Source organism: Triturus cristatus, chromosome 1_2 (assembly GCF_964204655.1).
Source record: "Triturus cristatus chromosome 1_2, aTriCri1.1, whole genome shotgun sequence".
Taxonomy (NCBI): domain Eukaryota; kingdom Metazoa; phylum Chordata; class Amphibia; order Caudata; family Salamandridae; genus Triturus; species Triturus cristatus.
This window is the reverse complement of record NC_140580.1, coordinates 137,155,070-137,180,460: the sequence shown is the minus strand read 5'-3', so window position 1 is coordinate 137,180,460 and position 25,391 is coordinate 137,155,070. Positions and strand designations below refer to the sequence as shown.

The following is a 25,391-nucleotide window of genomic DNA, read 5'->3' as shown; positions in this document are numbered from 1 at the left end:
CAGTTGACAGCTTTCGATCTTCCTCCCGAAGTCTGTGATGGCATTCTGGAAGCCAGGCGTCCCTCCACTAAAACTGTGTACGCCTGCAGGTGGAACAAGTTTGTGGCGTGGTGCACAGCGAAGGCTGTGGATCAACTTTCTGCCCCTCTTCCTGAAGTTCTTCTGTTCCTTCTTTCTTTGGCCCAGCAGGGCTCTGCTCTGGGCACTATCAAAGGTTATCTTTCGGTCATCTCTACCTTTTTACGGCTTCCGGATCAGCCTTCTCTCTTTAAGTCCCCGGTTGTTAACCGTTTCCTTAAAGGCATTACGCACATGTTTCCTCCTGAGCAGTTCATCATGCCTCAATGGGACTTGAATCTCGTTTTGACCGATCAGATGTGCGCTCCTCTCAAGCCCCTTCATACCTGTCCTCTGCGTCTTCTTACTCTTAAGACTGCTTTCCTGGTCGCTATCACCTCGGCCAGAAGAGTGAGTGAGCTCCAGGCTCTTTCTTCCAAACCTCCTTTCCATTCTGTTCATCCGGACAAGGTGGTGTTGAGGACCCATCCTTCTTTTTTGCCAAAGGTGGTCACACCCTTCCACATCGGGCAGACCATCACTTTGGCTACCTTCTGTCCGCCTCCGCATCCTTCGAGAGAGGAGGAGAGGCTCCACCGTCTGGACCCCAAACGTGCGCTCGCATTCTATCTGAAGCGTACACAGCAGTTCCGGGTGGATGACCAGCTCTATGTTGGCTACGTGGGTGCCAAAAAAGGTCGGGCTGTGCACAAACGGACCATCTCTTGGTGGGTCGTTATGTGCATCAAAGCATGTTACTCCTTGGCTAAGAAGGAGCCTCCTGTGGGGCTGCGTGCCCTTTCTACCAGGGCAACTGCAGCCACTACTGCCTTGGGACACGGCGTCCCCTTGCAGGACATTTGTCAGGCAGCTACGTGGGCCTCGCTGCACACGTTTACCAAGCATTACTGCCTTGACAGTCCGGTCCGGAGAGATGGCTTCTTTGGCCGTTCTGTTTTCCGTGACTTTCTGGTGTAATCGATTTGCAGACCCACCACCAGGGTTGGTATTGCTGGGGTATCTATTCTAAGGTAAGGAATCTATCACGAACGTGTCTCTTTCAGATGCACAAGTTACTACTTGTGTAACGATATATCTGTAAGAGACATTAGTTGTAGTTGTAGATTCCTTACCGCCCCACCCATCCTCCCAGTTCTGCGAACTGATTTCTAGAGTTAAGGTCATCCCCCTTTTTAGGGCCCTAGTTTCATGGCACCAGTGGTCAGTTTCTTGCATGGCTCTGCGTTCCTGGCGCGGAAAGTCGTGTACAGAACTGACGTCAGCGCACATGGGTGGCGCCTAAGTAGTCTCCGTAATGTCATCTCGGCGCTTACGATGCCAGCGACGGACGCAAAGCCGCACGATGCCACCTACTGACGCGCAGTGGAACTGCTACAAAAAATATTTCGGCTCCAGTCTGACGCCTTGGGATATTCTAAGGTAAGGAATCTATCACTAACTAATGTTTCTTACAGATATATCGTTACACAAGTAGTAACTTGAGCGTTTTTGCAACTCAGCAACATGTAAACACCTGTAAATAAACTCTATTTATTCAGCTGCTATGAAACCAAAAATGAAGTAAATTATTTTGTAATTCTGAAGTGTGCTGGAAACCGAGATTTTAATAGCATCAAAACTAATAAAGCCACTTTAATTTGCGCTGCACATATAAGAAATATTCACAGAAGCCTCATGTCCACACAGTCATTTGTGTGCAAGATATTTTTATCAGTAGACTATATGTCTATGTATTGTTAGTGACCATTTTTTTGTTTTGTTGTAGTTTTATATAGCACGAACTCGGGCCGAAGATATCGGGTATCAGAGTGCTTTACATGAGCAGCAGTTGTTCGCACAAGAACACATTCATTTTTTGTAGGCACAGGGAGATTAAGTGATTTGCCCAGAATCAGAGGATGTTGAGCGTCATTGCTGAGACTTGAACCTGGTTCCCTAGAGTAGAGATCGACCACCTTAGCCGTTAGGTTACACCTCTCCCCTATTTCAATAAAAGTTTTGCTGTCTGTTAAAGACCGTGCGCTACCAAACAATGCTTTAGTTACATTAAAAAATCAGCTCATGTCCTTAAAAGGTAGGTGGGTCACAAACATTTTTCTTTCTAAAATATGGGTCTTGGTTATAAAAAAAAAATATTGGGAACCACTGGTTTAGACCATTGTTATCTGAAATGCTCAGGATAACTTTGTTAATCACCAATGAGAGTTTGCCGGGGACATTTCTTAAAGGTTCTCATGTCATTTTCTATGAAACCTGAAGATGCTTCTATTTGAGATAAGTGCTTTATCAAAAGTGTGTGTGAATAAGCTTTCCCTTTAACATGATACCCATGCTCTGTTAGACCCCTTTTAATGTTGGCTGCATTTATAGTGCTGCTTTTCGAACTTTTACAAAGGTCTAATGTCACTTGTCTTCATTTTGGCAGTCACTTCAGCCTGAAGGGTTACTGGCTATAAAGTCAAAATGTCCATAGTCTTCTCTAAGGGCATAGTAACTATGAAAGTGAAGCCATCCTCCCCTTCTAAGATGGTGACAAAGTTTCGGATAAACCAATCTGTTCAGACGTCCTCCTTCTTTGGCCTCCACATTATTTTTCCAGATATGCAGGAGTCAGGTTGGATGGGCAGATTTTTGTCATTGTGTAGTTACTTCCAACATTGTGGAGGTTACTAAACAGGCCTTTTTGTGATGGATAGACTCAAGCAGTAGGAAGCACTGAAAAGCAGCTAACATGACTGCTGAAGGAATAATCACATACTCCATCAGTGACAGAGCAGCAACTGCTGCTTTCAGCTGGAGGGTCCCTTTGCAAGACAATTCCAAGACTGCCACTTGGCCATCTCTTAAGTGTGTAAAATGTAATTGTCATAGTTAAGATGTTGGGACTGAAGCATGTATTGGAAGAGAAGTGGTTCAGCACATTTTCAGGAAGCTTCACGTTTGTCTATCACAGCCCGCTCCACTCAAATTTCTTAAGAGGTATATAAAAAAGTAAGAGTTTTCCTGTAGTATTGGCTATTTAGGTGAGTGTCTTTCCTTAGTAGATTCTTCATTGTCTGCTCAAATTCCCTATCTGTCCTCCGACCTTGTGGTGACTACCAAATGGGAAATGTCTTGGAAGTGAAGGAATCGGGCAGGGTAAGATAATGTATGTACTTTGTGTCATGAGGTACAGTTCTTTTTTTTTTCCTTTTTTTTTTAAAAAACCTTTATCACTTTCAAGTTAACCAACAGTGCAGCGTGCAAAACGGGGATCACATTATACAGTAAGCAGTCAAGGTAGCAAAACACTACTGATAAATTGTTCAAATCAAATCAGGTGTTTGTTAAGCGCGACTACTCACCCGTAAGGGTCTCAAGGCGCTGGGGTGTGGGGGGGTTCGCAGGTTTCAGTCCATCAATGTGGGAGTCTGTCGAAGAGCCAGGTTTTGAGGTTTCTTGCGAAGATGGGGAGCCATGTTATCTGTCTGAGGTGGAGCGGAAGGTCGTTCTAGGCTCTGGCCGCGAGGAAGAATGAGCGGCCTCCCGATCTGTTCTGTCTGGTGCCGGGGACCACTGCGTAGGAGAGCTGGGCTGATTGTAGGGTCCTTTGGGGTGCGTGGAATTTGAGTCGGCTGTTCAGGTATGATGGTCCGGTGTTGTGGAGGGCCTTGTGAGCGTGGGTTAGCATCTTGAAGGTGACTCTAGCTTCGATGGGGAGCCAGTGGAGTGTTCGCAGGTGCTGGGAGATGTGGCAGTGTCTTGGCAGGTTGAGGACCAGTTTTGGCGGCAGCATTTTGGATGTTCTGTAGCTTGCGGGTGAGGTTTTCCTCAAAGGATGATAATACAGTCTGAGTAAAGTGGAGTATCCTGGGCATATCACATCTACTGCTCCATGCACTGAGTGCAAGAGAGGTCTAATCTGTGTCAGCACTGTCGTCGCTTGACAAAGCGTCATCCAGGGCTAGAAATCTGTCTCCCAGGGCCCTCCATGTAAGTGTGTCATCTCCTATCCTATCATCTCCTGCTCATTTGGAGCTTCGCTGCTAGCATCCATTCCTCTACATTTCTGAGCCAGTGTTCGATCTCTGGAGTGCATTGACCCCTTCATGTGATGGCCTCACTGCGTCGGGCCAGGAGTAGTGGAAGTGGCAAGTATTTGTATGCCATCTTACGACCTTTGGGCTACCGATATTTCTCAAAAACAAAACTATGGGGTGAGGGTGGCCTGTAGCAAGGTGGTGTGTGTTTGTTTTTCCACTAACCACACCCAAAACTCCCGCACTCTGACATCCCCAGGCCAAGTGTACAACGTCAGCTCCCTGGAGCCCACAGCGAGGACATGCGCCCGACCAGGAAGGAGACATCAGATGAAGTGCCAAGGGCGTCCAGTAAGTACGGTGTAAGAAGTTAGTGGATCCTCTTGAATCGGACATTGCCAGAGACTGTCTTTATAAGGGTGCAGACGCAAGCCCATTCAGTGTCCTTCATGGATGGCCACAGATCAGCCTCCCATGTCGCCCAGACTTGCAGTTGGTGGCCTGCAGTGTCCACCACCATTGCATTATATGACCGGGGCACCAAGTGCTGCCCTGTCCCGCATGATAGTAAGGTCCCCAAGGTGCTAGACTCCGCCGGGAAAGTAGTCCAAGTCAGCCTGACTAGTTCGGCCAGGCCAGCATAATGTAGGAAGTGTCCATGTCCCAGTGCAAACTCTGCCTGTGCAGCTCAGAATGAAATTAAGTGCTCATTGGGGTACAGGTCCCCCAGTAACTCATCTCCCATCCTCCAAGCCTGAAAGGACATGTTTTCGGACATGGGCTGGATCAGCGCAAGGATCCATACCTGTAATTCTCTGTGAAAAGGAGTCCTTCGAAGAACAACTGTCACAAGCTTCTGCCATACGCGAGTGGTCTTTCTGACCACGAATGGCACATTAGGCAGCGCGCTGGAGCACTCAATCAGTAGTGCTGGTAGCTCCGTAATACCAACCACTCCTGCCAGCATACACTTCTCCCAGCTATCACCACCCTCCAACCAGCAGGCAGAATGCTGCATATGTGCAGCATAGTAATAGAATTCGAACTGTGGCAACTTCAAGCTACTCTCCACATATCTTTGGGTCATCTAAGGGGATGATCCTGTTGAGGCAAGTAGGGGTGGGATCGAAACTATATATACTACACATGTTGTATGTAAAGTTCGCCTCCAGACTCCCACAGTCCATAGGCACTGCATTGTGGATGAACTGTTCATGGATATTTGCCTATGCTTTTATGCCTCGCCTACTCCTTATTTATGTAATCCTTAAGTTGCAGCAAACCACTCTCACTCTCATCCTAGTTGCTCCCACTTGAGCCAGGCAACCATGGTTCTTCACCCTGCTAGAAATGTCAGTGATTCCCTGTGAGAAGCTTCCAAGCAGACTGGACCTTCTCTCGCAGAACCATGGCAAAGTCAGGCACCCCAATACCAGGCAGAGAAATCTAGGGATCTGGCTCCTGAGGTCATCAAATTTGGCTACCTCCCCCTCCTTTAAAAGGGCATGCCCATCCACTAGGCAGGCCTGCTATGTCGCCAGCTGCATTGCTAAAGCTATAGACCCACTTAAGCCTCCAGTTCAAGACCTCATTTGTTACTTTCTGCATTTACAAAAATCGGGCCATACATCTCCACCTGGCTGCTATAGCGGCCTTCATGCAGAACAGGGAACAGACTTCCTTGTTCAGGATACCTGTAGTCAAGTTCTTTATGGAGGATCTCAAATGTATTATACTTCCGAGAGTACCTTTGCCCCGATTTGGAGCCTTAATATTGTCCTTACCAGACTTATGTGCCCTTTTATCAAACCTTTACATTTTTTATTGGTTTTTGCAGAGTTTTATATAGCGCGAACTTGACCCGAATCCAATCAGGTATCCAAGCTCTTTACATAGCACCAGTTACGTTACATTAGGACACACATTCATTCTTTGTTAGGCACGGGGAGATTAAGTGATTTGCCCAGAATCGCAGGATGTTCAGCGTCATTACCGAGTTTCGAATCCAGGTCCGAGGTCGAGCGCCCTAGCCGTTAGGCCAACTCCTCTCCATAATGGCTAGGGTGCACAACCTCGTACCTGGGGGACTGGGTTCGAGTCTCGGTAATGACGCTGAACATCCTGTGATTCTGGGCAAATCACTTAATCTCCCCATGCCTAACAAAGAATGAATGTGTGTCCTAATGTAACGTAACTGGTGCTATGTAAAGCGCTCGGATACCTGATTGGATTCGGGTCAAGTTCGCGCTATATAAAACTCTGCAAAAAAAATAAAAATGTAAAGATTTGATAGAAGGGCACATAGGTCCGGTAAGGACAATATTAAGGCTCCAAATGTGTCCCTTACAATTTTCTAAGGAAGTGTGTGTTCTTTGTTACTATCACTATCCTTACAGTGTGTTAGTGAGTTGCTGGCCATCAAGGTTCATAAGGACAGTATTGTCCTTGGAACTAATCCCAAGTTCCTTCCAAAGGTGGTGTTTCCATTCCGCCGTAACCAAACCATTGAGCTTCCAATCTTCTTCCCACAACCGGACTCGTTACTGGTGCCCTCATGTACTACATGAATAGAACAAAGCCCTTTTGCAAAAGTGAGCAGTTTTGTCACCTTTTCCAAACTGCACCAAAGGCGAGCTTAGCACGATGACTTGTCAAACCCAATTCTGCCCGTCTCTTCCAGGAAATATTCCAATCACCAAAAAAGTAGCCTCTATGGCCTTCTTATGTAACATACTCATAGCTGACATCTGTAAGCAGCTATCTGATTACTCCACATACATTCACTAAACGCTATGATGTGGATATCTTATCATGCCAACTACCACAAGTTGGCAAGGCTGTCTAAAGAACTCTTCTTTAATCTCCTGCAACAGCCTCCAGGCAGCCACTCCTTATGGGAAATTTTCCTTACAGTCTATGCAGAGCATGTATATGTACAGCCATACATACTACGAACAAGACACGTTACTTACCTTGTAAGCATCTGTTCGTAGCATGAAGTGCTGTAGATTAGCATGCAGCCACCCACCTCCCTGAAAGCCTTTGGTCGTTGCACATACACAAAGTTATCAAGCTTCTAAATATCTTACTTTTTGCATTTTCACTATGCTTTCTATCTCTCCATTTTCCTGCTCATCCACTGTGCAGAAAACAATGAAGCCAGTGCCCATGCGCATTACCAGCCGAAGCAGTAGTCATTATACTTCATAACTCGGTAGATGTCTTCGAAGGAAAACAACTTGCAAATGTCTGAGCCCATAACTAGATGGCAGCAGTATGCAAAGCATGTGAATTTACAGCATTACATGCTACCAAAAGATGCTTAAAAGGTAAGTAACCTATTCCTTTTGGCATATTTCAGAGACTGGATTTTATCCTCAACAGCGTCAGTAGGCAGGCATGCCCAAGACATTGATACTAAGGACATGCAAATTCTATCATCCAGTTTGGCCCTCCTTTTCTGGCATCATGTTTAATTTTTTTTCCCCTATCACTGATGGTACTTACATTGCTCTCACATTATTTTAAATGACTGCATACTATCTAGTTAATAGCAATCTGGTGTAATTTGCTTTAATGTGATCAATTTGGTTTTGCTTTTCTCATATCCAAATGTAAGTGTAGAATGCTGGAATGAATGGCAGCCAGAAGTGGTTTTCCAGGCTGCCTTCTAGTCCATTTTTTTGGGCAATTGTGCCTCTTAAGACTGGTAGCAAATCAGCCTCAGTTTTACACCTTTTGGAACAGCTTTCAATCCACATATCTATGGAGAGGATGTAGCCTTACGGCTAGAGCGGTCGACCTCAAAGTTGGGGAACCGGGTTCGATTCTCGGCAACGGTGCTCAACATCCTGTGATTCTGGGCTATATAAAACTCTAAAAAAGAATATGAATATATACATATATATTTGAGTTTGCATGGTGTAGAAAGTGTTTCATGCAAATTGGTTCACCTAAGGGACCAGGGAAAGGCAGGCATCCATGAACATTCCCCGATTTCATACCTCATTTGGGTTAAGTCTGTTCCAGAGTATGGACTTGCTAAAAAAAGAAAAACATACTAGTAGAAAAGTGTAATTTGATGACTCATTGTTTGTTATGAAGATTGCTCTTTGGTCATTTCATCATGGTCTATAATGCTGTTGTTTGTTATGAAATGTTATGTTATCCTGCAAGCCTCATTGAAACATTAGATAAAAGAGGAACCAACACAAGGACAGAAAAAATGAACTTATTTTGAATAATTTTTCATACCGTTTATTTGACAATGGACTAACTTCAAACTGTCCTAATAATAGGTAAACCTGCATCCCGTTAATTGTTCAGCTATGATATGTATTTTTCTGTGTGCTGCTTGTGTTTTCATACCATCTGATGTGCAATTTGCTTCATTTAAATTAAGAAAAGAGAGCTTAGTTAAAGATGTAGGAAAATCTAATTATTTTGCTTTCTTTTCAATATCTGCTTAGGGATCTCGAAGAGGATCCAATATTCACGGACATTTCACAAGATAATATGTTATCGAATCAGGAGTGGCTAAGCAGCTCACCGCCTACCACACCAGATCACCATAAAAATGACGGCAAGACAGAGGTGCATAAAATAGTAAATAGGTGAGATGGGTATGGGGCCGGAATTGCTGGTTTCCATCATCAGATATATCCCTTTATAGATCCTTTTCTGATTGGTCAATCCTGTATTTATTTTCTTTCTTCATAAAGCGTGTACTACAGTTTGAAACCCCAAGGCACTGGGAGTAAGAGAAGACAAGACACAGGTGTAAGACCTGGCAATGATGCAGAAAGCTTAGTAAACAAACATATAAACTTCATCTCAGAAGACCAGTGGACTGTTAAGCTCCCCAATTCATATGGCCTGAAATTCCAGAAGTGTGGGACTAGGCATGACTTCAACCTCCTTTAGAGTGCAGCCTATAATTATAGATCCTGGTTAATAATCATGGTTGTGTGAATATTTACTACCTAACTAGAAGCAGTATGGATAGGGTTTGTGGACCTTTTAACAATGGTTACATATTTACTCTATAAAAGAAAACCTGGCAAGACAGCGAACGACCTAGGGAGTTAGGATTGCCAATTTCCAGATTTGTTTTACATGCTGGATAACTCATGGGACTTCCATTAAATCATGGAGTACATTAAAGTGGCTCTATTATGAGGTTATGAGTGTGAGTTCCACACTTACTGTGTTTTTCTGAGGGACAATATTACAAAGAATGCAGATGTAGATATTGCAGGTTTGGACAACTGACATTGTGTGGTGCCACAGTTACGTCTGTGTTCAACAAGATGCCTCTCTACTTCTTGATTAGTGGGCAAAGACATTTACCAAAAATCAGAAAATAGCAGAATCTGGCTTGTTAGTCCTTAAGGTAAGTTAGTTTTGAAAGACCTTCAGTATATGCTGTGTGGGCAGACTAAAAGAAATGGAGGAAAATGGTACCTTCTTAGCTGCCCGTATCTTCCCTGGACTTAAAAACTGTCAAACAGCCAGTCAGAATAGTGTAAAAACTGGAACTTATTATATTTGGCTGAATTTGCTGAAACCTTTTTTTGTCACCTTTCTGTCCTCTAAAACTGGTTTCTGTGTATATACCATTCTTATTGGCTTCTAGGCAGCCCTGTAGAGTGACCCTATCATCTGCCTTGTCCATGTGCTCAGGCCTTATCCATGACAGGATGAGTGGGCCGGCAATGTCGCAGCAGATTCTGGCACATTCTGGGATACCACCTAATATCCTGCACACATTTGAAGGAGCAGGCGCCGGAGATGAAGGGGAGCGGGGGTGTCACTTGTAGTTCTCTTCTGCATACCTCGTTGCTTCACCGTAGCCCTGCATTTATGTATTCCTTAGAAGTGCTACTGGTGGTATATACATGGGAAGTCTTAGTCTTTGATGTTTATTATTAAAAGCTGTACTTGGCTTTCCTGAAATTTACTTTGCCAACATGAATCTTGTATTAACCCTTTGTTGCAGTATTTTGCAGCTGTGCACTGATTGCTCAGCCACCTCTAAATCTTCGTTGGTGTTCCATCAGCCTATTTGTTGATCATTAGACCATTCTTGTTTCTAGTTTCATGGCGGTCTTGTATATGTTTTGCTAACAAATGAGTCGTGTTGGGTTTCACAAATTTGGAACTTGCCTGTTGATGAAACCATCACAGGTGTCACCTGAAGTGCCAGTGTTTTTTTACAGTGGATGGAAAAGCAGGATTTGAAAATCTTCTGGGTCAGATACCAATGACGATTCACAATTTAATAATCCTCTGAATCAAATGTTGCTGACCAGTCAAAGATAGGAAGACCCTCATTGTCCTTTACGGTATTATGTGCCTTGTCACGTTAGCTGAAATATTGCATTCCTTGGATGTTATGAAGCACCCGAGGTGTACCAGAATACATAATTATCCACATTTTAAGTCACCTTTTCTAGGATACTAGCCAGATTGGCTGTGAAGGTGACCGCAATTAATTAGATAAGTTGATGTATGCAATTAATCGGTTCGGCACAACCATGCAGGTATTTAGAAGGTTAGTAGAAGTTTAATTCTGGCAGTAAGGTTTTGTTCTTTGAATCATTTTAAGACTGCTGAGACGAGATTAAACATAGACAACTTTGTATAGGTTTTCCTTTTGGCTGCCCTTGACAAGACTGGAAAGAAATCTATTTTTTTTATAATTTTCACGGGGCATTACCAATCCGGCAACCAAGATGGCCTCAAACAGTTAAGCTTGTGGGAGACTACTGGAGGGCTAAATTCATTCAGCTCTCTGTGATGATAGGGACAGGCTTGGTTCCAGAGCCACTGCTAGCTTTGCTGGGGTATGTCGCTGATGTGCCGCCTAGGGTGCGTAGATTCACGGCTATAGCGCTATTGATAGCTAAACAAGAGATTGCTCTTCACTGGTGCAGTAGGCCCTGTCCTTCCATTCCTGACTGGCTGCGCAGTATGACGTATTATGATTTGGCAGCCCCTTAGAGACTACCTTTTACAACACAAAAGTCATGACTCTGACTGAACTGTATGGCACCACTTGCTTTAGAAGTTCATCCGCCCATAATACTTGGTTTGCTACTTGGTCTCCGTGTTACTACCAGATGCTCTCTTTTGTCTTCTCTCTTTGTTGACTGTACCAATTGTCATGCCTTTGTCCTAATGGGTCTGCTCTTTGTTTTCCCCCTATGATTGATTACCAACCATTGTTCTGAATTTTTAACCCCTTCGGTGCTCATGACGGAATGGTTCCGTCATGACCCACGGTTGAGCTGTGCTCATGACGGAACCATTCCGTCATGACCCCGCCCGCGCAAGATTCCGCCAGCACAGCGGCGGAATCTGCGCAGCATCGAAGGGGTTAAAGATTTTTGTCAAAGATTGTATGCAGCTTTTTATTTGTTTTCCCCTCTTTCTGTCATTATGATTGTCTTTTTTCAGGTTAGTATCTCAGTGGAAAACCAGCTAAAATGTGTTCTTTGGGAGCCCACATTTTGGCTGTAGGAGACTAAACAACTGCAAAAAAATTTAAGTTGATGTCTAACCTGTCTTCTATTTTCCAATGTACTGTCTCAAGAAATTATATGAAATCACTCTCAGCTTCCTTCTGCTTTTTTAGTCTCTTCTCATCCTCATTCAGATGTCTGTAATAGGGCTTGTGTTTACATCTATATGGTTATTGCAAACTATGAAAAAGATGTAATAATAATAATAATGTACAGTGGAAATTGCCATACTCCTGCCATCTAGTGTTGGGCTCAGATGTGTACAACTTGTTTTTCTTGGAAGAAGTCTTTCAAGTCAAGAGGTGTTGTAACTCCTCCTATGACTGGCATTGTGCATAGATATAAGTTCCATTGTTAAATTGCTTTCTTCTAGCGGCTGGTTCGATGGGTCTTGCTGAAGCTCAGAGTCGACGCCACTTGTCATTCGTCGTCCTGGCCTTCTGCTGCTTCCACTCCTGTTGGTGCAAAACAATTGCATTTGGTGTAGAGCTTGCTCACCGTTCCTTTCCAGTATTGTCCATAGTACCACTCCAAATATTTGTGGCATGATCACCACTCTGTCTGCAACCTCTGCTTGTTGCCAGAGCACGATGAGACCTACTGTTCCGCCAGCCTCCTGTTGGGATCTAAGAAGACCCTCAAGTACCGACAACTTAATTGAAGCGAGATGGCGCAGTCAGAAGACGAAGACACCGCCGACATCTTCAGTAAAGACATCAAAGAAGAACTTTGGCCCTCCGCGTCTGCAGAGCGGGCAGTCTGGGGCTGAGATCTCCTTCGGACTCCGAGGTCGACTCCCAGCTGCCCCCACTGGGACAACGCCTGAAGATCTCGACTGTGAGTACTCTTCCCCAACACTAACACCAACCAGCTGACCATAGCCCATCAGGGGTCCGGGTGTTGAGTCCACCAGCAGCCTTCCAGGACGGCACTGCATCCCAGCCATGGCCGGTACCGATACAAGGCCTTGGTACTGACTCTGACGCCAAGACAGCTGTACAAGACGGAGTCTTCTTCGACACTGGCAGACCAATTGATGCCCTCCAGTTCCTTGACACCGGAGCAACTCCTCCCCTCGGAGCAGAAATCTCCTTTGACATTGAGACCAGCTCCGGATCCTGTCGGAGCTGACTCACCCATCCAAAGCACTTTTCACAATGGATTCAGAGGACCTCGAGGCTCCTTTTCTGCAGTACCTCCGGGAGGAGATGGACAGTAGGCAGAAGAGACTTTACATCTGCCCTCATAGGGGTAAGCTCGTTGCCAAACCACCACTGACTGCAAGACAATTTTCATTGCAAAAGGAAGCTTACCTTCGGGTAGCAGCTTGCATTATAGCCACCAACCAAGCCCAAGAAACATGGAGATAGAGCCACCAGCCCCCTGCTTTCTCAGCCTCCTCCTTCCTCTCCTTCTGCCAAGACTCTGACTCCTCCGCCTAAAGTCCCAACCCCACCTCCACCAGATAGGCCACCTCCACCAGCTTCACCAGAGGGTCCACACATTCTTCATATGGAGGGAGTAGCTCTATAGATCCTGCAGATTCATACAATGCTCTCTGTCCCAGAATGATCCTTGGGATGATTATGGGGTTATCCCCACAAGCAACAGCAACCTGAGCTCCATCCTGCTAAGCCTTCCCCTCTGGATGATACTACCTTGTATCACGAGAGGCCATTTACTGAGTGGTCACCTTCCACATGGTGGATTTGCACGCCAACGCTGAGTAGGTGACCTTTTAGTGAAGTCACGTTCACACACACAGCGCTCAACCCAATACATGCCCATGCTCAAGGGAATGTTAAAATCCACACACAATGATTTTATGGACCGATTAAGGGCTGAGTAGTCCTGCCTGGATTGATAATATGTATAAGGCCTCCCTCTCTGATCCCCCTTATTTTAGGAGGCTGCTTCCCGCAGACTCGCTGGTTGTGCACACTGCATGTAAACAAGCAAATGCACAAGGCACTGGGGATGCCACGCCGCCAAATAAAGCAAGAAAACCGATGTGGCTGGCAATAGTGACCATTCAGTCTGCCACCCATTGGCGCATTGCCAGGTTGGTTTGCCTATTCTCAAGGTACGACCGAGCTCAGTAGGAGGAAATGGGAGAACTCCAACATCTCCCAGGCCAATACAGACAAAGGGCCCAGGAGCTAGAGGCCGAGTCAGACCATCTCAAATACCACCATTGGGCATGACCTGTTTGCGACCGACACTGCCGTCAGGGGTATTAATTGCAGCATCTTAATCAGCCTGGCTGCTTGTCTTGTCTCTGGCTTCAAGCTAGAAGTACAACTGCATCTGACTGGGAGCACCTCTTTGGGCCTCAAGTTGATCAAATGCTGGAGAAAATAAAGAAGGACATACACTGACAAGGCGATAGAAGCTCTTCAGTCCCCATCACCCCATGGGACCTTTCACCACACACAGTTTTGGTGCTGCACCAAGGCCATCTCCCCGGAGGTTTCCACCTCCTACCAATGGCAACAGCATCAGTATCAAGCCTCCCGCAGTTATTTCAGGGGCAAAAACTCAAAGAGCAGGAGTAGAGGTGGTGCAGCAAATGGAGATGCTTCTGCCAAGCAGTGACTTCCTTCCCCCCCGCCCCAACCCCCGAACCCCCACCCCTCCAAAAAAACAAACTCACAATACTTATCAGGGGCCGTATACAGGGGATCATCACATTATGGCAACAAATCACCTCGGACCAATGGGTTCTGTCCATTGTGCTTCACGGCTATTGCATGGAACTCACTGTTCCACCGCCACCAAACATTTCCCCTGTGCCCCTCCCCCCCCAGATTCTCACTCACTTCTGAGCAACAATCAGTGCCTCCTCCAGGAGTAAGTAAATGCACTACTGCTTAAAAGGGCTATAGAGCCTGTTCCACCGCACCACCACGGCAAAGAGGTATACTCCCTGTACTTTCTCATCAAGAAAGGCAGGTCCCTTAGGACCATCCTCAGTCTACGGCCACTTAACAAGTACATTCTGTCACGCTCAAGGATGTCATCCCAGTGCTGCAGCAAGGTGACTTCATGACCGCCGTTAAACTGAAGGATGTATTTTTCCAAATCTCAATCCACCCTGCTGATTGCCGCTACCTCAAGTTCATGGTAAGGTGACAGCACTTTCAATTCAAAGTTCTGCCTTCCCGGGTATCAATCGTACCTCAGGATCTTTACTGAATGCCTTGCAGTGGTAGCCGCTCATCACAGGAGAAGCAGTGTCCATGTATTTTGGTACCCCAACAACTGGCTGATGAAGAGTGTGAGCAGAGAGTAGTGTTTCTTCCACACTCCAATTACCTGAGGTCTTCTCGATCTTGGCTTCACCAAAAATGTGAGCAAGTCTCATCTCCAACTACTTCAGACACAGCCCTTTTTAGGGTGATCCTAAATTCATACATATATATTTCCTCTATTTTACTTTTGCATAGTCATCTTCTCTCACTTTCTGTTCCATTTTCACCCGTTGTGTAGGGAAAACAATCTAACAATGGAACCAATGACCAAGCACAATACCAGTCACAGGAGGAGTCATAAAACACTTAGTGTCTGGAAATACTTATTTTAAGTAAAAACAAGTTTTACACGTCCAGCCAAACACTAAATGCCTGGAGTGTGCAGGGCATGTGAATCTACAGCACTACATGCCATGAACAGATGCGTACAGGGTAGGTAACATTTTCCTTATCTGGTGTTGTTGGACGAAAGTTCGATTGTAATATGCTGTGCTTCTATCTCATTAGCCTGCGAGATTTATAATGCCAAGTTCTGGCCCAAATGTATGATATGTAGGTAGAAAATTTTAGATCGCCATGACATGAAGGACATTAAAAAGTTAAAGAATGTTGTACCCAAGGTGCATAGAACAGAAGCGGGTGCTAAGAAATCTGTAAAAGAACCTCTGGGGATATGCTCTTAATTTTTATCCTGTTTACTTGTAAGGTAAATCCTTCAACTAACCTCTGGATGTTTGGACCCACTGGAACCTATTCCCATCATGAATGAGGTTCTGCTTTATCTCTCCTATAGTGGCTGATTTACAATGGCATTTATGATCCCAATCTTACAGGAGTACTACTCCACAAACTCGCAAATGCTTTTGTGAGCTTGAAGGTCTAAATCCCCTGTTAGTAAAGAGTGCAAGGACCTTTCTATTTGTACTAATTGTACATTGCAATTTTTTACAACAGCATTTGAGTATGTAATGTAGTACTACAGGAGCACTACTTCACATGTTCATTGATGCTTTTGTAAATTTGGTGAATGGTTTTTATTCAAATGTGATATCTTCTGGTTTGTCTCAAGCTCTCGCTGGTTTGCTATATGCCTAAATGTCTCTTGTTGATGCATTAAATGGTATTTTACATTATTGCCTGGGTGAGGCAGCTTTTGTAATGTACTTATCTTTTTCTCCAAGTTTTCTTTGCCTCGTACCAGATGAAGCCAAATCCTCCTACCAGGTAGAGGGTACAGGCTATGATACCTACCTCAGAGATGCCCACAGGCAAGTAAGTAACTACCATAGTAGACTCTTCAGAGCTACCTTTATTCGTTTGATATTAAAAAGTATTGCTTTAAATTGATTACAGACAGGCTTTCCCTCAAAAAAAAGGCAGTGTTGCTATGCTGTACAATATGACATAAGCTCCTAACAGTAACAATATGTCACTGTTACTTAGCGTTACCTTACACCGCAGGCAAATTAATTGACATTTTTATATCACAGGTTAAGTACATTGGGAGTGGTTACTTTGCGTCCAGTCTGTAAAGGTTTACTTTACAGGCATTTTACACACACATGCTCACACTCACTCCCACTTACTGTACTTTAATAGTGATTTTTATTTCTTCCTGAAAGGGCCATTACAATGTAGCTTCGTTATACAAGCTAGAAGCAAGAAAGGCTGGGCTAACCTTGTTCTGTTTGAGTTTTGCTTTTTACGGAGGTCACATTTGCTTTTTTTCAGTTTTGTGGTCTTTGGTCTAAAGTTGCAGGGTTTACAAGCATGTTTAAGGTCATATTTGATTATTTTGTAAACTGTAGAGTATCAGGAAATATCAAAATTATAATTGATATTTTGGCTACGTTTGATTCTTTCACTGATAAGTAAAATGGCTGGTCTCATAAGAATATTCTCAATATGTACCATCACATTTACCGACAGACAGAGAATGGGTGAAACCCTTTGATATATCAGCCCCCTTTTCTAGCAAGTCAGTATTGCTAGTAGGTGAATTGCCAAACACTCCAGGCTTTAAACATTCATTGCAAGGTGCAGGGACAGGTTTATGTGAAAAGAGTGCTCTCACCAAGCATCTGGGATAGTGGTGAAAACACAGCACCAGACCTTTGGAAAACATGGAACACAGATTCACTTGGAATTCTGCTACAAACAGTCCTTACCAAATTCAACAAAGATTGGAGTGATCTTGTTTGTATTTGCAGTGATTCAGCTGTGTATATGAAACGGTTGTGTGATGACTTGTCAAAATCGATACCTGAGCTGAAGTGCTTCCCTGTAAGAGATCCTTGCGACTTGCTATATGGTATGCTGAAAGCATATTTACAATCTGCAGAGTTAATGCAGAATGCTATTGACTTTGTAGTCCATTCTGGTGCACTGTTTCGTTATGCCAGGGAACTTAAATGCAAATATTTCTCATGTTGTGCTTTGTGTCACATCAAAGAAAGATTCATCACAACTGAGTCATTCAACCAGTGGTTCTCAGTCCTAGATGCTGTGAATGCTGTTTTGTCTATGTGGCGACTGTTTACAGAATTTTTGCTTAGTGACAATGCCAAAGGCAAGAAATGTGAGGATCTTCAGTCGCATATTGATAGTGATGTGAAAAAGTACACTCTACTGCATTCTTACAGTTTTAGAGGAAAACCTGACTGCTGTAGTCGACATAATAAAAAAAAAAGTAGTCTGAAAGCACCCTTGTCTACCAAGTGTCCAGCATAATTGGTGTAGATCTGAAACATCTTCTTGAGAGTAGGCTGGATGACACTTTTACTGACTTTGGCACTGCAACATGTTCCATGTTAGAATGCTTGCCACTTGGTAAGCAAAGTAATGTTGAGGAGGAATTCAGGAAATGTCATTTTACAATACATGAGAAATAGCTTGCAATCATGCATATAAATGTCCCTCCAACAGTGGCATTTGAAGTCATTGAAGCCTCACTATGGTACTCTGCACAAGTTATTGATCTCTCTGGATTTGGAATAGTACTACTTCATTTTTGACCTCTTCAATAACTCTGAGGGCATATGTGCCCAGTTCAGTGCATTTGTTGCACAACCTGTCCCAGAGATTCACAATCTTTAGGTGCCCCAGTATTGGCATGGAAAGCTATGTAGGTGGTCAGAGTTAGCATATTGTGTACTGACTGTTTTGGCATTGTCTGTCTCAAGTGCCCATGTTGAGAGGGCCTTTTCATAGATAAAAGTTTATATGGGATGGAAAGAGTGATTGCGCGTGACCAAAGACTCGATGAAGTATTGTATGGTGTAGTACAAGGAGTTTGATTTGTAAAAATGTATTTGGACCTCATATACACTCTCTATATACCATGCACTATCAGTGCAGAAAGCAAACCATAATAAAAGCAAAATGTACCATAAATACCGGAAAAGCACAGTTTCTGTTCTTTTTAAGGGCACGGAAATGTGTAACCACTGATAACCACTGTTTTTCGAAGGTATTGAAATCACTGAAAAAACCCCACCAGAATTTATCAAAAATAGAAACTGAAAACAGGAAAGCCTACCTGTGGGGCAATAAGGGGCGAGGGGTAGGGTTCTGTGGTGGTATTTTATAGGTGTAAAGATAGTAAAGGAGTTTGAATGTATAGGTCTTTACAAGTAATAACAATTATTTAAAGTACATTTCAGTTTTTTAAGATGTTAACATTAATTATAATTTTAGAAATAAAATTACATTTCATAAAATGAATTTATGTAATTAAATCTGTGTCTCTCTCTCTAGAGGTTGTACATATGTAATTATACATGAGGTATGTATACATTACAACTTAATATTGATAGGTATTAATGTGTGGAAATTAAATAAACAGGGGTGTAAAGTAAGGCTTGCCTGCAAAGTAAGTCTTACTTACCTGAGGTAAAAAAAAAAAAATTAAAAAAAAGGAAATATAATTGCTCCAAATGTAAATGACTGTGAAGTAACAATTGACATTCATATCATCACTTATAGAGGTTTTGAAAACATGTTTTTCTTAACATCAATATGTCAAGGTCCCATTATGCTGATTCATCCAACTCCTAGATCAGTTTTAGCCTTGTCATAGCCTGACCCCAGTGTGGCTGCAGTTTTACATTAGTTCAAATGTTGATTGCACATGACAGCTGAATCAGATATTCCCATCCTGTAATAGTGGAAAGTGAAACATGATAAAGGCAAAATCTGTCTAATTTATAAATCTACAGTTACCTTGTTTTTTTGTTATAGGTGGTAGAATATCTGAATTGAGCCAGAATAAAAATATTCTAAAAATGTTTAATTATATTAAATCAATGAACTGTGCTTTTCATTTTTTGACATTCCAGGAAGCTACTGACTGTTATCTATCATTCCCAGGGACACTATGTATCTATTGATGCCTTGTCATAAGAATCTGGTTAGAGGGATTGGGTGGGAATTGTTAAAAAGATTGCTTGTTGTGTATGGGAAATGCTCTGCAAATATGTGGGCCATAAAAAGTTCAACACTATAAGTAATACTGAACTAACTAACATATGTTGAATTGAATAGCACTGTTTTACCATTACTGTGATCTTGCTGCTCTGTCAGAGTTCATCTACCTCCATGCCTTGGTCTTGTAAATGGCCATGTTGTTGTGATTTCAAAGTGAACCAAACCCTTCCGTGATTCAAGTTTTGCCAATGTATAGCTCAAACATAGCAGGCAAGATCAGGGGGAAAAGAAGAGCGAAACAAAATGCTGTTCCACCGTCTCTTTGGTTCTCAACTTATTGCATGATGTTTTCTGGAGACCTCCCTTCTGGTGGATGGTATTCAAAGAGTAGCTGCGAAAACAGATAACTCAATACCCAAATGACAAACAGAGTAAATAGCAATAGTGACGCAAATTCCTCGAAGAAGTAAAATTGGAGAAAAATGCATTACTCTAATTTGAGGTGTAGAGACCATGTTTTCTTAGACAATAATATTTCAGAGATATGTGCCCGATGTTGTTCTTTGTTTGTATGAAATCTAGGATTTCATAAAGGTAGATGAGAACATCTAATAGGTCCATAAAAACTTGAACAGTGAGTTGGTATGTTTACCTATGTGGTAACTTTGCTCCACGAATGAAGACAATAGTATAATCATATCCCCGACAGGAAAGGAAGATAGTCTGCCTCCTTTACACTATCCACATTCAGAAAGTCTTTACAGGCGTCAGGCTATCCTATTACATGCAATTTCTCTACTCATACTTTACAAAAAGGCTATTAGAGCTAGGAAAGCTGAGTATTACGCAGTGCGAATTAGGGTAGCGTCAAATATTCAAAAGGAGACTTTTATGATCCTAAAAGAACTTTGCAAAAAGTTGGATGCCAACCTTGTAGTAGCTCCGACCGACTGTAATGTCCTGCAGGCCTTCTTCCTTCAGAAGGTAGCAGACATTCTTCTAGAGATCAAAAACACACATATGACCTTAAGTGCTGCGGGGAATCTTCTCACCAGTTTCCCTCCGCTAGACTCAGGGGCTCTTTCATTACTGGCCAACGGCACTAAGTCAGGTGCCCCTGGCGATGCATGCCCGCCACAGATATTTAGAATGGCTCTACCAACTTTGGAAAACAAGATTCTCACTCTTCTGAATAATTCCTTGGCGACCGGCCGTGTCCCCGCTAATCTGAAGGAGGCCAGAGTTACTCCTCTTCTGAAAAAACCAGGGGCAGAGAGGACCGAATTAAAAAAAAAACTACAGACCGATCGCTCAGCTTCCCTTCTTGGCGAAGATCATGGAGAAACACGTTTTGAGGACCATCTCAGCATTTCTGGAAAAACACGAGCTTCTCCATGCCCGCCAGGCTGGCTTTAGAGCCAATCATAGTACGGAGCTGGTCATGCTTTCAGTCCTGGATGACCTTAGGCTGACAAGAAGGAATCGAGCGCCCTGATACTGTTAGATCTGTCAGCGGCGTTCGATACGGTCTGTCACCAAAAGCTACTTACTCGGCTAGCGGACTTGGGCATTCAAGGGCAGGTCCATAAATGGTTAGAGTCCTTCCTTTCTGGAAGAACGCAGAGGAGGATCCAATTAGCGGAGCAGGTATCGGAAAAGGGTAACATTCTATGCGGGGTCCCTCAAGGCTCCGCACTATGCCCCCTTCTCTTTAACATATACCTACAGCCTCTGGTGACTATGCTAGCCAAAATGGACTGCCGGGTATTCAATTATGCGGATGACACTCAACTCATCCTAAGGATCGATAATTCGGATTTCGCCCAACAGTCAGCTCGGAGTATACATAGATTCACAGTCAACTGGATGACTGCGAAGTCTTTAAAAATCAATCCAGATAAGACGGAAGTCCTAGCCATTTCCACCAAAAACAACCCCTGGAGCGATCAGTTCTGGCCCCAGGAGCTAGGAGCCACCCCCTTACCAGTACCTGTAGTGAAAAGTCTGGGCATTAAGATCGACTCAGAGCTCTTAATGACTAATCAAGTCAACTCGGTGGTTGGGACTTGTATAGGGATTTTGAGACAGCCGAGAAAACTGGTCCCTCTACTCTCGATCTCAACTATGAAAGCGATAGTGGCAGCAACCATTGTCTCAAGACTTGATTATGGTAATGTGCTATATGTGGGGCTTCCCCAGAAAATTACTAATAAACTGCAGGTAGTATTGAATGATGCAGCCAGGCTCATTTTTAGACTGCCCAGAAGAACTCATGCTACTCCCCTGCTGAGCGAATTGCACTGGCTGCCCATTAAGCAGAGAGCGAAATTTAAGGGGTTGTGTATCACCCATAAAGCTCTTTACGGACACGCCCCACGATACTTAAAAGAACGCCTTCTCAAATATGTGCCAGGTTCAGCAGAAGCATGTCAGCTAATCTGCCCACGCTTCAACACGACAATCAAAGGGGGGAGAGCTTTTTCGATCCTTCTGCCACAACTCTGGAATCAGTTTCCCAGAGATCTTCGGAAAGAACCTAGACTCTTACCATTCCGAAAAAAACTTAAAACCCTTCTCTTCATAGAAGCTTTTGATACAGTCCTAAGGCCCTCTACTACCTAAAGATCTGGTCCACCTCTCTGTTTGTGTTTCTCTCTCTTCCAGAGCGCTAAGAGACTGGTCGGTGTATATGCCCTATGTTAAGAGTAAATTAACATAACGTAATGAGAAGCACATCAGGGTTTGTTGCATTAGAGAAGAGGAACAGTTGCAACATTGGGTTACATGGCACTGAAGCCAGGAAGTCCCTAAAATCATAAACAATCCTGGAGCATCTATGATATCACGCTATCCATGTTGCACATGTCCTGATTGGGTTACCTTGACTAACGTTTGTTTTGTTGATTACTTTGCCTGAGTCTTTAGTATTTTCATCCAGTTCAAAAATAGAGTTCACTCTCTTCTTCTTTGAATGGGTATGTTGTGCTTCTTTGAAAAGTCTGATCAATAAATATTCCAGAAACTCCAGACTTAATTCTTATAGTCAAGTGGGCCTTGTTTAGTGTTCACGAATAATATATGGGAAAAAAAATGTGCGTTTTTTTTCAAGGCCTGTTTCTAAAAGAGAAACCTTTGGTCCTGGTATGCATGTCAAGATCTTGAAACTTAGTTTCCCTCTAATGATGGGCTGGTCCACAATATAAACGTTAACCTTCAAGACCTCCTTTCTGTTTCATTTCGCGTCGAAGGTTTGTGCAAGTTTTGATCTGCATCGTTTCTTCCTCGACTTCTTCCACTGGAGATTATTGGCGTTTAACAATATGGGGCATTTATGTACAGGCTCCTGGCAATTCTATTCTTGTCAACTCCTTTGTTTAGCTTCTACCTGTAAAGTGAGGTTGACCAATTCCATAGATGTAGTGGGTAAGTTCACTGCTAACCATAAGGCATGTTTGAGATCTTATCTCAAACCTTGATAGAAAGCGGCGGCTTCCACCATGTCATTCCATGCTGCTTGGCTGGTGAGATGCAGAAACTGAGCCCAGATGGGCAGTCCAGCCCAGTGAGGAGGCATCCATATCCATGTTAGTCTGAGCCTCCTGACTTTCAAACGTATCAAAAAGTTGGTGATTTCCAACACTGATCCACTAGTGCTGATCCGCATTAACAGAGTGAAAGCTCTGTATCCAAGCCATGAGGCTCCCCTGATGTTTGAGCCACTGAGACCTCCGGTTCACTAAAACGCCCTCTTCTGCTGTTTGGCATGTGGAGCTCTAACTATATCCAGGAGGTGTGGGAAAACAGGAACTGATACTAGCACAACAGTTCCCACCTAATATACTCTAGTATCATCCTGTCCTGAGGTAGAGTTGTGACTGAAACTACATACAGTTTGATGCCTCAAAGGATAATGCACAAGGGAAGGACTCTGCGAAAGGTATATCCATCAGCAGTGAGACTTTTCAATCTGTTATGCAAGTACAGGTATAGTAGGTTCAGATTATGTTTAAGTATAATTTAGTATTGTGTTAATGCAATATTAAGATGGAAAAATCTATCTAATGGATTTAAAAATATATTGTCCCAACATATCACCGAGTTAGATGTGCAGTTTTTCCACTTTCTTTAATGTGTCTTTTGCATGACTAATGGTGGTTCCGAATTAGCTTTTCTTGTTTGGTCACCCAAAAGAAATATGATGCTCACCAACACTGTTCTTTAGCACCAGTGCTCCCAAAAGAGAGCCTGCAGAAGTCATACAGCTTGCGATTACCCACATCATAGATTCTCAGTATTATAACACTGATTGGTTAAAGCAGGATTTAGACTTTTTGAACTAACTACTAGTGTGGTTCAAAGTGATACCAGTGACCTTTCACACAACGCCATGCTCTCAATTACATCTGGCACAGTAAAGCTGGGAAATGAATGCACATGCTAAATATTCCCAAATGCATGTACCCAAGGTGGTAATGCCATTTAGCTGCACAAGCCAAACAGTGCTATAGATTAAACAATACACATACAACCAATAATATACACTAAATCAGCATGTTAATTCTACCTATACTAATGATCCAATTCAAACAATCAGAAAACAGATTCTGTTCTGTGACCAATTACCCAAGAGCAGCTTATAAAGGTATCCTAAATCTGGCAGCAGCATTAATCCATACTAATGGCAGTAAAGCGCAAGAAAACTTTTACTAGGAATAAATATGTGTTACTGGGCACCTGTGTGCCATTGCATGGGACTGGGTAGCTCATGTCAGGTAAGAGCACTCTCAGCTTTTTGACCTCGCGTATGTGTAACATCTTAAGAGTGTCATGGCCTTTTAGCAGTATGCAAGATGACACTTTTGGGTGCACCTTGAATTTGGGTAAGTCAAAAGTACAAACTCGGAATGCAGTGTGTTGCTTGCAAAAAATGTCAGTACTGGCGGAAGGTGTCTCACACAGGTATCTCACATAGTGCGGTGCTACTTGGCAACTTGACCACTACTTGTCATGTGAAGAACACGCATGGGTTCCGACAAATGTGTGCAAGGTCAAGGGCATAGATTCATATCGTAGTTGATCAGTGGATGGCAAACTTCTATACCCAGGAAGTATTATGTTCGAAACTTAGACCCGTTGTCAGCATGAGTGACATCTTCTTTGGAAAACAAACCCTGTTTACTGTGTCCATGGTACCCATTTCTTTTCCTCAGAGCCGCTTCCTGGCAATGTGTATTCCTCCTGCTGGCCAGAAGTAGACTCATGGACTGCCCTTAAAAACTGTACTATGTGCTTCTTTGTCATCTGGTAAGGTCGATGATCTATCACATCCCAGTGTTCCCTACCACGCTGCTTTCATTGACCTTGCTTGGTACTATCTAACACTACCATTGGTCCACAAGGTCAGTCTCCTGTTAGGTAATGTGTTGTGTGTCATTTCCTAGATTCACCCTTCCTCGTGCAGTGAAATGTTGTCAGTTCAATCAACGACTCTGCATTAATATGTGCTCATGTGCCTTTTCATTCCTAGTTCCGTGATTACTGTGCTATCTGTATTCGGTGGGAATGGCCCAACTACCCAAAGGCACTGGAAAAATGCAATTTGGAAGCACCTTTCTTTGAGGGACATTTTGTGAAAGTTTTGTTTGACAGAATGGGGAGGATCCTGGATCAGGTAAGAAAAGAAAATATTTAAAACCTTTAAAAAATGCTCTATGAATGTGAGTAATAAAATGCGTCATACCCACAGCTGAAGAAACAAAAGTGTGTTAAAGTACTAAGAGGACTAGAGTTTCTAGCATGTCAGCTTGGTTAGTGTCTTTAACTAATGGTTTCCACATAGAATTTTAGAGACATGATACTACTGGTACAAATTGCAGAGGCACATGATGGCTGGAAAAAGAATGGCATATTTTTGGAGAATGCATAGACTAGCAATTCAAAGGCAGCTTTTGTTCATTATTATGGTGGAGTAACTGCTTAAACTAGCTTGTAGACCAAGAGCTGATATTAGAAGGATACGTGCTGATATATAAGAATCTAGTGGAAGTTGTGGATTTTGTGAAGAGGAAGATGGTTTGTGTAGTCTTTTGTGTGCT

The 25,391-nt window shown here is 43.3% G+C and overlaps 1 protein-coding gene across 1 annotated transcript in view; it reads left to right on the top strand.

Moving 5' to 3' along the window:
• Nucleotides 1–25,391, top strand: part of FHIP2A (FHF complex subunit HOOK interacting protein 2A) — a 246,797-nt gene that overhangs the window by 127,780 nt on the left and 93,626 nt on the right. Inside the window, exons 12-14 of the mRNA XM_085603279.1 lie at nt 8,567–8,710; nt 16,053–16,143; nt 24,824–24,967. Coding sequence (XP_085459405.1) covers nt 8,567–8,710; nt 16,053–16,143; nt 24,824–24,967 — 379 coding nt within the window. The remainder of the gene's footprint in view (nt 1–8,566; nt 8,711–16,052; nt 16,144–24,823; nt 24,968–25,391) is intronic.